Raw genomic sequence first — 14,632 nt, forward strand, 5'->3', positions numbered from 1 at the left:
CTAAAATATTACACATCTAAACCAGGGGTCCTTGGCTGTGGGCTAAAATATTATACATCTTAACCAGGGGTCCTTGGCTGTGGGCTAAAATATTACACATCTAAACCAGGGGTCCTTGGCTGTTTATTTATGTTTTAAACTAGGCAAGACCAAACCCTCTCCTAACCCGGACGCCGCTGGGCCAATTGTGCGCCGCCCTATGGGACTCCCGAACACGGCCAGTTGTGATACAGCCCGGGATCGAACCAGGGTCTGTTGTGACGCCTCTAGCATTGAGATGCAGTGCCTTAGACCCCTGCGTCATTCGGGAGGCTGAGGGCTAAAATATTATAGATCTAAACCAGGTGTCCTTGGCTGTGGGCTAAAATATTATTCAGCAGAACAACCACACCCAGACTGCACTGAGCTCTGATCCTAGGATGGAGGACATGAGAGAAGAGAGAGGGGGAGAGAGAGAAGGGAAGGGCTGTGTTTGTCTTGGCAGAGAGAAAGGGATGACTTCAGGTTCTTTAGAGGGATAACCTCGCAGAGTGCAGTGGTACACGAGAGAGAGAGAGCAGGAGAGAAAGAGTGAGAGAAAGAGTGCGGGAGAGAACGAGAAAGTGAGAGCGAGAGAGTGGGAGAGAGAGAAAGAGGTGGATAAGGAAGAGAAGAGAAAGCATACAGAATTCTGAAAGATGATATGATAAGCATGATTGAGCATTTCAAATATAACAACCAATAAAGCCTCCAGACGTTGTTTTGAATGGTAATGTCCATTCTACTTATGCTAATTCTACGCATGGGTCTGAGTCATGGGTCTGAGTCCCTGAGATCCTCCCTGTTCAGCATGCGTTCTCCCCTCTAATAAGCAACATACAGGATTTACCTGATCATGTTCATAATTTACATAAATGTAGGTTTAGCCAGACGAGAGAAAGCTAACAATATATTTAGCGTACAAAAGATCCTTGGGGATTAGTGATGTTAGGAGTGTTTCTTATTACTTTTCTGAAACCTGGAGGGCAGGGCACCTTAGTGAAAGGTTAGGTGTCTGTATATGGACTCCCTGCATCCCTCCTCCTCCCCCACCAAAAATGAGCCCATTTGGGCAAGTCATCTGTGGGAGAAAGCTTAGATACAGTGTCTGTACGATCCAGTGAATCGGCCCTCTCACCTAACCCACCTCCCTCTTCCCACCCCCTCAGCCCACCTCTCTCAGCCCACCCTCTCCCTCATCCTCGCTCCTCTAGCCACCCCCTCAGCCCACCTCTCCCTACCCACCCCCCAGCTTAGCTCCTCTAGCCACCCCCTCAGCCCACCTCTCCCTACCCACCCCCCAGCTTAGCTCCTCTACCCACCCCCTCAGCCTAGCTCCTCTAGCCACCCCCTCAGCCCACCTCTCCCTACCCACCCCCTCAGCCTCGCTCCTCTAGCCACCCCCTCAGCCGACCTCTCCCTACCCACCCTCTCAGCCTAGCTCCTCTAGCCACCCCCTCAGCCCACCTCTCCCTACCCACCCCCTCAGCCTAGCTCCTCTACCCACCCCCTCAGCCTAGCTCCTCTACCCACCCCTTCAGCCTAGCTCCTCTAGCCACCCCCTCAGCCCACCTCTCCCTACCCACCCCCCAGCTTAGCTCCTCTACCCACCCCCTCAGCCTAGCTCCTCTAGCCACCCCCTCAGCCCACCTCTCCCTACCCACCCCCCAGCTTAGCTCCTCTACCCACCCCCTCAGCCTAGCTCCTCTAGCCACCCCCTCAGCCCACCTCTCCCTACCCACCCCCTCAGCCTAGCTCCTCTAGCCACCCCCTCAGCCCACCTCTCCCTACCCACCCCCTCAGCCTAGCTCCTCTACCCACCCCCCCAGCTTAGCTCCTCTACCCACCCCCCAGCTTAGCTCCTCTACCCACACCCTCAGCTTAGCTCCTCTACCCACCCCCTCAGCCTAGCTCCTCTAGCCACCCCCTCAGCCCACCTCTCCCTACCCACCCCCTCAGCCTAGCTCCTCTAGCCACCCCCTCAGCCTAGCTCCTCTAGACACCCCCTCAGCCTAGCTCCTCTAGACACCCCCTCAGCCTAGCTCCTCTAGACACCCCCTCAGCCTAGCTCCTCTAGACACCCCCTCAGCCTAGCTCCTCTAGACACCCCCTCAGCCTAGCTCCTCTAGACACCCCCTCAGCCTATCTCCTCTACCCACCCCCCAGCTTAGCTCCTCTACCCACCCCCTCAGCCCACCTCTCCTTACCCACCCCCAGCCTAGCTCCCCTAGCCGACCCCAGGGGTCTCATTTTGGCAGAGCTAGCCTAGCTGGAACATTGTGACACCCCCTCAGCCTAGCTCCTCTAGACACCCCCTCAGCCTATCTCCTCTACCCACCCCCCAGCTTAGCTCCTCTAGCCACCCCCTCAGCCCACCTCTCCCTACCCACCCCCTCAGCCTAGCTCCTCTAGACACCCCCTCAGCCTAGCTCCTCTAGACACCCCCTCAGCCTAGCTCCTCTAGACACCCCCTCAGCCTAGCTCCTCTAGACACCCCCTCAGCCTAGCTCCTCTAGACACCCCCTCAGCCTAGCTCCTCTAGACACCCCCTCAGCCTAGCTCCTCTAGACACCCCCTCAGCCTAGCTCCTCTAGACACCCCCTCAGCCTATCTCCTCTACCCACCCCCCAGCTTAGCTCCTCTACCCACCCCCTCAGCCCACCTCTCCTTACCCACCCCCAGCCTAGCTCCCCTAGCCGACCCCAGGGGTCTCATTTTGGCAGAGCTAGCCTAGCTGGAACATTGTGATCCAGCCCTGATCATCCAGTTCTGTTGTGGGTCTCTCGAGGGGGAGAGATACAGAGATAGGAAGGGAAATGGAGGGAGAGAAAGAGGAGGAGGAAAGGACTGGTACTCATGGTACATTTCATTCCTCAGACCCAGTTACCGGGCAGAAAAGCTCCACAAACACACCCAGGTGAAAGCCAGCTTTTCTTTCTTTCCATTTCTCTCTCTCCCTCTCTAACACACACACACACACACACACACACACACACACACACACACACACACACACACACACACACACACACACGTTAGAGCCGGGCACTAGACAGGGGTCCATGAAAAAAGCCATTAATGACAGGGAGAAGGGCTTTTAGAAGTAGACCAGCTGGAGAGACAAATAAACACACTGGAGGACACACACACACACACACACACTTTATACTCAAGGGCACGCTAAGGCGAGGTTTGCTTTCAAAACAAGCGTTCAAATGTACAAGAACTGTACAGGCAGAGACATTCAGTAAATCACGTAAATTAACCTGGATGTTTTCCTGAACAGAATTAAAACAAACGTACCTTAATTTTTCAGAATCTTCCTTTATTTCCTCTGAAACAAGAGATAGAAAGAGAGGGAGGGAGAAACCGTTAGAAACATTGAGGTAACAGTCAAAGGGGAGGGTAAATTCTGCTGTATTTTACTAAACAAATAACATCATTGGGAATAGCAGATAGCAGGCACTGACAGCAGTAATGAATAGTGATGTAGGGAGCCTGCTTATTAATGAATAGTGATGTAGGGAGCCTGCTTATTAATGAATAGTGATGTAGGGAGCCTGCTTATTAATGAATAGTGATGTAGGGAGCCTGCTTATTAATGAATAGTGATGTAGGGAGCCTGCTTATTAATGAATAGTGATGTAGGGAGCCTGCTTATTAATGAATAGTGATGTAGGGAGCCTGCTTATTAATGAATAGTGATGTAGGGAGCCTGCTTATTAATGAATAGTGATGTAGGGAGCCTGCTTATTAATGAATAGTGATGTAGGGAGCCTGCTTATTAATGAATAGTGATGTAGGGAGCCTGCTTATTAATGAATAGTGATGTAGGGAGCCTGCTTATTAATGAATAGTGAGGTAGGGAGCCTGCTTATTAATGAATAGTGAGGTAGGGAGCCTGCTTATTAATGAATAGTGATGTAGGGAGCCTGCTTATTAATGAATAGTGATGTAGGGAGCCTGCTTATTAATGAATAGTGATGTAGGGAGCCTGCTTATTAATGAATAGTGATGTAGGGAGCCTGCTTATTAATGAATAGTGATGTAGGGAGCCTGCTTATTAATGAATAGTGATGTAGGGAGCCTGCTTATTAATGAATAGTGAGGTAGGGAGCCTGCTTATTAATGAATAGTGAGGTAGGGAGCCTGCTTATTAATGAATAGTGAGGTAGGGAGCCTGCTTATTAATGAATAGTGAGGTAGGGAGCCTGCTTATTAATGAATAGTGATGTAGGGAGCCTGCTTATTAATGAATAGTGATGTAGGGAGCCTGCTTATTAATGAATAGTGAGGTAGGGAGCCTGCTTATTAATGAATAGTGATGTAGGGAGCCTGCGTATTAATGAATAGTGAGGTAGGGAGCCTGCGTATTAATGAATAGTGAGGTAGGGAGTCTGCGTATTAATGAATAGTGATGTAGGGAGCCTGCTTATTAATGAATAGTGATGTAGGGAGCCTGCTTATTAATGAACAGTGAGGTAGGGAGCCTGCTTATTAATGAATAGTGATGTAGGGAGCCTCCGTATTAATGAACAGTGAGGTAGGGAGCCTGCTTATTAATGAATAGTGATGTAGGGAGCCTCCGTATTAATGAATAGTGATGTAGGGAGCCTGCTTATTAATGAATAGTGAGGTAGGGAGCCTCCTTATTAATGAATAGTGAGGTAGGGAGCCTGCTTATTAATGAAGTGAGGTAGAGAGCCTGCTTATTAATGAATAGTGAGGTAGAGAGCCTGCTTATTAATGAATAGTGCATTTAGCTGATTATCTAGCTTCTCTCTCGTCCACGGCTCCTTGTAAATGTCTGGGGAGTCACAGTGAAGTGTTGATTAATTCTGTATGTGGGACACACCAGGATGTGGATAAGAACCTCTTAAGACAGCAGGTAGCCTAGCGGTTAAGAGCGTTGGGATACACACACTTGCGTGTGCATGCAAACAAACTCATTAAGAAGTTGGCCTGAAATGAGTATGTGAGTGTGTTTTACAATACACCCTCTTGTGTTTTGGTGTTGGGTAGACATTCCACACTCCAACACACCCAGTCATTGTGACAGTCCTAGACATGCCCTCACCGAGAGGAGACTGGGTGTTGTGCCACTGTGCTGTGGCACAATTCACTCTGCTATGCACTGAGTGAATGTGGATTTTAGCTCTCTCAACACTGACTCAGGGGGAGTCTAGGAAGTGCTTAAAACATACAGTATAGCAACACTCACCAGAGCCCTCCAAAGAATACTACCCTCTTATTATTAACAAAGGCCACTAAAATAGTGACAGCTCAATTATTGATATTGCTTACGAGGCTAATTTTTGATTCAAAATCTACTTGAGGGTCAAGTTAGTGTGCTACAGTACATGCCATTTAATCAGGTGTGGTTTCAGGGCCACTTTACAGTCTAGTACGAGCAGAATAAAACAAGCCGATTACAAGGGCTTTTTAATCACACGCAGAGTCATTAAATCATTATTCACAGTTATTAAATCATTATTTATATTTCCTTTTAAAATCAACTTTTCTACCCCATTTACATTCGGGAAAGTATTCAGACCCCTTGATTTTCTCTAACTATTGTTACGTTACAGCCATATTGTAAAATGTATTAAATAAACACTGTTTCCTCAGCAATCTACACACCATATCCCATCATGGCAAAGTGAAAACAGATTTCTAAAAATGTTTCCAAAAAATAAAAATAATAAAATACTTAATTTACATAAGTATTCAGACCCTTTGCTATGAGACTCGAAATTGAGCTCAGGTGCATCCTGTTTCCATTGATTATCCTTCAGATGTCTCTACAACTTGAATGGAGTCCACCCGTGATTCAATTGATTGGACATGATTTGGAAAGACACACACCGGTCTATATAAGATCACACAGTTGACAGTGCCTATCAGAGTAAAAACCAAGCCATGAGGTTAAAGGAATTGTCCGTAGAGCTCAGAGACAGGATTGTGTTGAGGCACAGATCTGAGGAAGGGTACCAAAAAATGTCTGCAGCATTGAAGGTCCCCAAGAACACAGTGGCCTCCATTCTTAAATGGAAGAAGTTTGGAACCCTCAAGACTCTTCCTAGAGCTGGCCACCTGACCAAACTGAGCAATCAGGGGAGAAGGGCCTTGGTCAGGGAGGTGACCAAGAACCCAATGGTCACTCTGACAGAACTCCAGAGTTCCTCTGTGGAGATGGGAGAACCTTCCAGAAGGACAACCATCTCTGCAGCACTCCACCAATCAGGTCTTTATGGTAGAGTGGCCAGACAGAAGCCACTCCTCAGTAAAAGGCACATGACAGCCCAATTGGAGTATGCCAAAAAGCACCTAAAGACACAGACCATGGGAAACAAGATTCTCTGGTCTGATGAAACCAAGATTGAACTCTTTGGCCTGAATGCCAAGTGTCACATCTGGAGGAAACCTTACACCATGCATACGGTGAAGCATGGTAGAGGCAGCATCATGCTGTGGGGCTGTTTATCAGCAGCAGGGACTGGGAGACTTGTCAGGATCGAGCCAAAGATGAACGGAGCAAAGTAAAGAGAGATCCTTGATGAAACCTGCTCTAAAGTTCTCAGGATCTCAGACTGGTGTGATGTTTCACCTTCCAACAGGACAACGACCCTAAGCCCACAGCAAAGACAAGGCAGGAGTGGCTTCGGGACAAGTATCTGAATGTCCTTGACTGGCCCAGCCAGAGCCCGGTATTGAACCCGATCGAACATCTATTGAGAGACCTGAAAATATCTGTGCAGCAATGCTCCCCATCCAACCTGACAGAGCTTGAGAGGATCCCAAATACAGATGTGCCAAGCTTGTAGCATCATACCCAAGAAGACTCAAGGATGTAATCACTGCCAAAAGTGTTCAACGAGGGACTGAGTAAAGGGTCTGAACACTTATGTAAATGTGATATTTCATTTTTTATTGTTATTTATTTTTGCTAAAATTTCTAAAAACCTGTTTTGTCATTATGGGATATTGTATGTAGATTAATGAGTAACATTTTCTTTAAATCAATTTTAGAATTAGGCTGTAACATAACGTAGAAAAAGTCAAGGGGTCTGAATACTATCCAAAAGGCACTGTATATGAACAAGCATATAGGCTAGAGCATGGCTCTATGAATCTTCTTTGTGTCCCTGTAGAACAGATCTGAAAACACCAGTCTGTCTGTACAGAGGGCTGCTGCCTTGATCTGCACTGATCTGAAGACATGTCAGGTGACACCAGTCTGTCTGTATAGAGGGCTGCTGCCTTGATCTGCACTGATCTGAAGACATGTCAGGTGACACCAGTCTGTCTGTATAGAGGGCTGCTGCCTTGATCTGCACTGATCTGAAGACATGTCAGGTGACACCAGTCTGTCTGTATAGAGGGATCTTGATCTGCTTCATAGGTCTGCTCTCTGTGTTGTTCTTTCTCTCCCACTTCTATCTGTCTCTATGACTGGCTATTCTGTGTGTGTGTACTCACGCATGTGTATGTGCATGTGTCTGCCTATGTGTTTGTGCCTATGTGTGTACGTGCCTGCGTGCACATGTGTGGTTTTAGTCTACAGGGGCTGTAAAGCTCCAGTGAGGCAGTTTTAGTCTACAAGGCTGTAAAGCTCCAGTGAGGCAGTTTTAGTCTACAGGGGCTGTAAATATCCAGTGAGGCAGTTTTAGTCTACGGGGGCTGTAAATATCCAGTGAGGCAGTTTTAGTCTACAGGGGCTGTAAATATCCAGTGAGGCAGTTTTAGTCTACGGGGGCTGTAAAGCTCCAGTGAGGCAGTTTTAGTCTACGGGGGCTGTAAATATCCAGTGAGGCAGTTTTAGTCTACGGGGGCTGTAAATATCCAGTGAGGCAGTTTTAGTCTACGGGGGCTGTAAATATCCAGTGAGGCAGTTTTAGTCTACGGCGGCTGTAAATATCCAGTGAGGCAGTTTTAGTCTACAGGGGCTGTAAATATCCAGTGAGGCAGTTTTAGTCCACGGGGGCTGTAAATATCCAGTGAAGCAGTTTTAGTCTACGTGGGCTGTAAATATCCAGTGAGGCAGTTTTAGTCTACGGGCGCTGTAAATATCCAGTGAGGCAGTTTTAGTCTACAGGGGCTGTAAATATCCAGTGAGGCAGTTTTAGTCTACAGGGGCTGTAAATATCCAGTGAGGCAGTTTTAGTCTACAGGGGCTGTAAATATCCAGTGAGGCAGTTTTAGTCTACGGGGGCTGTAAATATCCGGTGAGGCAGTTTTAGTCTACGGGGGCTGTAAATATCCAGTGAGGCAGTTTTAGTCTACAGGGGCTGTAAATATCCAGTGAGGCAGTTTTAGTCTACAGGGGCTGTAAATATCCAGTGAGGCAGTTTTAGTCTACAGGGGCTGTAAAGCTCCAGTGAGGCAGTTTTAGTCTACAGGGGCTGTAAATATCCAGTGAGGCAGTTTTAGTCTACAGGGGCTGTAAATATCCAGTGAGGCAGTTTTAGTCTACAGGGGCTGTAAAGCTCCAGTGAGGCAGGTTTAGTCTACAGGGGCTGTAAATATCCAGTGAGGCAGTTTTAGTCTACGGGGCTGTAAAGCTCCAGTGAGGCAGTTTTAGTCTACAGGGGCTGTAAAGCTCCAGTGAGGCACTTTTAGTCTACAGGGGCTGTAAAGCTCCAGTGAGGCAGTTTTAGTCTACGGGGGCTGTGAACATCCAGTGACATACAGTACCAGTCAAAAGTTTGGACACACCTACTCATTCAAGGGTTTTTCTTTATTTTGACTATTTTCTACATTGTAGAATAATAGTGAAGACATCAACACTATGAAATAATACATATGGAATCATGTAGTAACCAAAAAAGTGTTAAACAAATCAAACTATATTTTATATTTGCGATTCTTCAAAGTAGCCACCCTTTGCCTTGATGGCAGCTTTGCACACAAAGCCTTCCCTATCTCATCTTGGAATATCCAAGTCCTGAGGTCATCTGCCTTCGGCCTAAAGAGCAGGAATCGTGACTTCACCAAAGAAATCAGAAATACAGACATTGTCATCCTACAAGAAACATGGTTTAGAAGAGGAGATGGACCCACTGGATATTCTCTAGGTTACAGAGAACTGGTAGTCCCATCCACCAAACTACCAGGTGTGAAACAGGGAAGAGACTCAGGGAGAATTGGTATAGAGTAGACCTAACGCAATCTTTTAAATTAATCAAAAACAGGAACATTTTATATTTGACTAGAAATTCAAAAGGAAATGATCTCAACAGAAAACAACTCAAACGTTATCATGTGTGCTACCTATATCCCCCCACTAGAATCCCCATACTTTAATGAAGATCGATTTCCCCTTCCAGGATGGAGAAGCGAACACTTCCAGGCCCACGAACATGTACTAGTCTGTGGCGACCTAAATGCCAGAACTAGACGAGAACTCCTGCAGCTCTGTCGCACGCTGGGAATGTATATAGTCAATGGTAGGCTTTGAGGGGACTCCTACGGTAGGTACACCTATTGCTCATCTCTTGGCAGTAGTACTGTAGACTACTTTGTCACTGATCTCAACCCAGAGTCTCTCAGAGCGTTCACAGTCAGCCCACTAACACCCCTATTAGATCACAGCAAAATTCCAGTCTAACTGAACAGAGCAATACTCAATCATGACGCATCAAAGCCAAAGGAACTGAATAATATTAAGAACTGCTATAGATGGAAGGAAAGTAGTGTGGGAACCTACCAAAAAACTTAGGCAACAACAAAGTCAATCCCTTTTAGACAACTTCCTGTACAAAATCTTTCACTGTAATAGTGAAGGGGTAAACTTGGCAGTAGAAAACCTAAACAGTATATTTGACCTCTCAGCTTTCCTATCAAATTTAAACATTTCAAGCAGACAACCTAAGAAAATTAACAACAATGACAAATATTTTGATGAAGAATGTAAAAACCTAAAAGAAATTGAGAAACTTATAAAAAAAAAAATATAGAGACCCAGAAAACCTGAGCTTACGTCTTCACTATGGTGAATCACAAAAACAATTAGAGGTTGACCGATTAATCGGCATTGCAGATTAATTAGGGCCGATTTCAAGTTTTCATAACAATCTGTAATCTGCATTTTTGGACGCCGATTAAAGACTTTGCACTCCACGAGGAGACTGCATGGCAGGCTGACCACCTGTTATGCGAGTGCAGCAAGGAGCCAAGGTAAGTTGCTAGCTATAAAAAAACAAAACAATCAATCTTAACATAATTACTAGTTAACTACACATGGTTGATGATATTGCTATTATCTAGCTTGTCCTGTGTGGTATATAATCAATGCGGTGCCTGTTAATTTATCATCGAATCACAGCCTACTTCGCCAAACGGGTGATGATTTAACAAGCGCATTCGCGAAAAAAGCACTGTCGCAGCAATGTGTACCTAACCATAAACATCAATGCCTTTCTTAAAATCAATACACAAGTATATTTTTGTAAACCTGCATATTTAGTTAATATTGCCTGCTAACATGAATTTCTTTAAACTAGAAAAATTGTGTCACTTCTCTTGCGTTTTGTGCAAGCAGAGTCAGGGTATATGCAGCAGTTTGGGCTGCCTGGCTCGTTACGAACATTTCTGTCACAACTTCCGCCGAAGTCAGTCCCTCTCCTTGTTCGGGCGGTGTTCGGCGGTCGACGTCACCGGCGTTCTAGCCATCGCCGATCCACTTTTAATTTTCCATTTGTTTTGTCTTACACACCTGCTTTCAATTCCCCAATGACTTGTTCATTATTTAACCCTCTGTTCCCCACGTTTGTTTGTTAGTAATTGTTTATTGTATTGCGGTCCGTATTTGTGGCCTTGTATTATTACGACGTGTATTGTTATATTATTTGAGTAAAATTGCTTTCATTACATCTGCTGTCCTGCGCCTGACTCATCTCACCAGCTTCACACAGACACATTACAATTTCTTCCTAACAAAGACCGTAATTAATTTGCCAGACTTTTACATAATTATGACATAACATTGAAGGTTGTGCAATGTAACAGCAATATTTAGACTTTTTTAGATTTAGACGGTTCTGTATTTCACTGAAAGAATAAACGTTTTGTTTTCGAAATGGTAGTTTCCTGATTTGACCATATTAATGACCTAAAGCTCGTATTTCTGTGTGTTTATTATATTATAATTAAGTCTATGATTTGATAGCAGTCTGACTGAGCGGTTGTAGGCAGCAGCAGGCTCGTAAGCATTCAATCAAACAGCACTTTCCTGTGTTTGCCAGCAGCTCTTCGCTGTGCTTCAAGCATTGCGCTGTTTATGACTTCAAGCCTATCAACTCCCGAGATAAGGCTGGCAATACTACAGTGCCTATAAGAACTTCCAATAGTCAACGGTATATGAGATACAAATGGTATGGAGATAAATAGTCCTATAACTCCTGTAATAACTACAACCTAAAACTTCTTAACTGGGAATATTAAATACTCATGTTAAAAGGAACCACCAGCTTTCATATGTTCTCATCTTATGAGAAAGGAACTTAAACGTTAGCTTTTTTTACATGGCACATATTGCACTTTTACTTTCTTCTCCAGCACTGTGTTTTTGCATTATTTAAACCAAATCGAACATGTTTCATTATTTATTTGAGACTAAATTGATTTTATTAATGCACAGTTGAAGTTTACATGCACCAGAAGTTTACATACACCGTAGCCAAATACATTTAAACTTAGTTTTTCACAATTCCTGACATTTAATCCTAGTAAAGAACCCTGTTGTAGGTCAGTCACCACTTTATTTTAAGAATGTGAAATGTCAAAATAATAGTAGAGGGAATGATTTATTTCAGCTTTTATTTCTTTCATCACATTCCCAGTGGGTCAGAAGTTTACATACACTCAATTAGTATTTGGTAGCATTGCCTTTAAATTGTTTAACTTGGGTCAAACGTTTTTGGTAGCCTTCCACAAGCTTCCCACAATAAGTTGGGTGAATTTTGGCCCATTCCTCCTGACAGAGCTGGTGTAACTGAGTCCGGTTTGTAGGCTTCCTTGCTCGCACACGCCTTTTCAGTTCTGCCCATAAATGTTCTATAGGATTGAGGTCAGGGCTTTATGATGGCCACTCCAATACCTTGACGTTGTTGTCCTTAAGCCATTTTGCCACAACTTTGGAAGTATGCTTGGGGTCATTGTCCATTTGGAAGACCCATTTGTGACCAAGCTTTAACTTCCTGACTGATGTCTTGAGATGTTGCTTCAATATATCCACATAATTTTCCTCCCTCATTATGCCATCTGTTTTGTGAAGTGCACCAGTCCCTCTTGCAGCAAAGCACACGCACAACATGATGCTGCCAGCCCCGTGCTTCACGGTTGGGATGGTGTTCTTCAGGCTTGCAAGCCCCGTTTTCCTCCAAATATAATGATGGACATAATGGCCAAACAGTTATTTTTTTGTTTCATCAGACCAGAGGACATTTCTCCAAAAAGTACGATCTTTGTCCGCATGTGCAGTTGCAAACCATAGTTTGGCTTTTTATTGGCGGTTTTGGAGCAGTGGCTTCTTCCGTGCTGAGCGGTCTTTTATGTCGATATAGGACTTGTTTTACTGTGGATATAGATCATTTGTACCTGTTTCCTCCAGCATCTTCACAAGGTCCTTTGCTGTTGTTCTGGGATTGATTTGCACTTTTTGCACCGAAGTACGTTCATCTCTAGGAGACAGAACACGTCTCCTTCCTGAGCGGTATGACGGCTGCGTGGTCCCATGGTGTTTATACTTGCGTACAATTTTTTGTACAGATGAACGTGGTACCTTCAGGCGTTTGGAAATTGCTCCCAAGTATGAACCAGACTTGTGGAGGTCTACAATTTTTGTTCTGGGGTCTTGGCTGATTTCTTTCGATTTTCCCATGATGTCAAGCAAAGAGGCACTGAGTTTGAAGGTAGGCCTTGAAATACATCCACAGGTACACCTCCAATTGACTCAGCTTCTAAAGCCATGACATCAATTTCTGGAATTATCCAAGCTGTTTAAAAGGCACAGTCAACTTAGTGTATGTAAACTTCTGACCCACTGGAATTGTGATACATTGAATTATAAGTTAAATAATCTGTCTGTAAACAATTGTTGGAAAAATTAGTTATGTTGTGCACAAAGTAGATGTCCTAACCAACTTGCCAAAACTATAGTTTGTTAACAAGAAATTTGTGGAGTGGTTGAAAAATGAGTTTTAATGATTCCAACCTAAGTGTTTGTAAACTTCCAACTTCAACTGTATGTTTATTAATTTTCCCTTTTGTACTTTAACTATATTGCATGTTACAACACTGTATATAGACATAACATGACATTTGAAATGTCTTTATTCTTTTGGAACTTCTTTGAGTGAAATGTTTACTGTTCATTTTGTATTGTTTATTTCACATTGGTTTATTATCTATTTCACTTGCTTTGGCAATGTAAACATGTTTCCCATGCTAATGAAGCCCTTGAATTGAATTAAGAAGAGAGAGAGAGAGAGAGAAAGAGAGAGAGAGGCAGAGAGGGAGGAGAGAGAGAGAAAGAGAGAGGCGGAGAGAGAGAGAAAGAGAGAGGCGGAGAGAGAGAGAGAGAGGAGAGAGGAGAGCAAGAGAGAAAGAGAGAGAGTGTGAGGGGGGAGAAGGAGTGAAGGAGAGCGAGAGAGAGAGAGAGAGTGTGAGGGGGGAGAAGGGGTGAAGGAGAGCGAGAGAGAGAGAGAGAGCGAGGGAGAGAGAGAGAGAGAGAGAGAGTGTGAGGGGGGAGAAGGGGTGAAGGAGAGAGAGAGTGTTAGGGGGAGAAGGGGTGAAGGAGAGCGAGAGACAGAGAGAGAGAGGGAGTGTGAGGGGGAGAAGGGGTGAAGGAGAGCGAGAGAGGGTGTGAGGGGGGAGAAGGGGTGAAGGAGAGCGAGAGAGAGTGTGAGAGGGAGAAGGGGTGAAGGAGAGCGAGAGAGAGAGTGTGAGAGGGAGAAGGGGTGAAGGAGAGCGAGAGAGAGAGAGTGTGAGAGGGAGAAGGGGTGAAGGAGAGAGAGAGAGAGAGAGTGTGAGAGGGAGAAGGGGTGAAGGAGAGCGAGAGAGAGAGTGTGAGGGAGGAGAAGGGGTGAAGGAGAGCGAGAGAGAGAGTGTTAGGGGGGAGAAGGGGTGAAGGAGAGCGAGAGAGAGAGTGTGAGGGGGGAGAAGGGGTGAAGGAGAGCGACAGAGAGAGAGTGTTAGGGGGGAGAAGGGGTGAAGGAGAGCGAGAGAGAGAGTGTGAGGGGGGAGAAGGGGTGAAGGAGAGCGAGAGAGAGAGAGTGTTAGGGGGGAGAAGGGGTGAAGGAGAGCGAGAGAGAGAGTGTGAGAAGGGGTGAAGGAGAGCGAGAGAGAGAGAAAGAGTTCCATAACGTTCTGTTCAAGAGCAGCTGAACTCGTAACACATTCTTGTGTGGATCAAGACAAGCTGACGTCCATATATCTGACCTCTGCACCTCACTGAATAGCCCATAACCTGCTAGAGCCTGACACATACATATTTCATATGGACAAGCCTACAGATTTGTTCCGCCTCAAAACATATTACCCGCAGCCATCCAATCCCACAAACCTAGATGCATTCTTTCCTTGGCTAGATCCCAAACACAAACAGAGAGCAGGG

The 14,632-nt window shown here is 45.3% G+C and overlaps 1 protein-coding gene across 5 annotated transcripts in view; it reads right to left on the reverse strand.

Annotated features, from left to right (window-relative positions):
- Positions 1–14,632, reverse strand: part of LOC110490929 (brefeldin A-inhibited guanine nucleotide-exchange protein 1) — a 99,901-nt gene that overhangs the window by 56,038 nt on the left and 29,231 nt on the right. For all 5 annotated transcript variants that reach the window (XM_036943873.2, XM_036943872.2, XM_036943871.2 and 2 more), the window contains exon 2: positions 3,322–3,352. In XM_036943873.2, coding sequence (XP_036799768.1) covers positions 3,322–3,352 — 31 coding nt within the window. The remainder of the gene's footprint in view (positions 1–3,321; positions 3,353–14,632) is intronic.

The sequence above is a fragment of the Oncorhynchus mykiss genome, chromosome 15, assembly GCF_057628025.1.
Source record: "Oncorhynchus mykiss isolate SJ-2025 chromosome 15, ASM5762802v1, whole genome shotgun sequence".
In the NCBI taxonomy this organism is placed as follows: domain Eukaryota; kingdom Metazoa; phylum Chordata; class Actinopteri; order Salmoniformes; family Salmonidae; genus Oncorhynchus; species Oncorhynchus mykiss.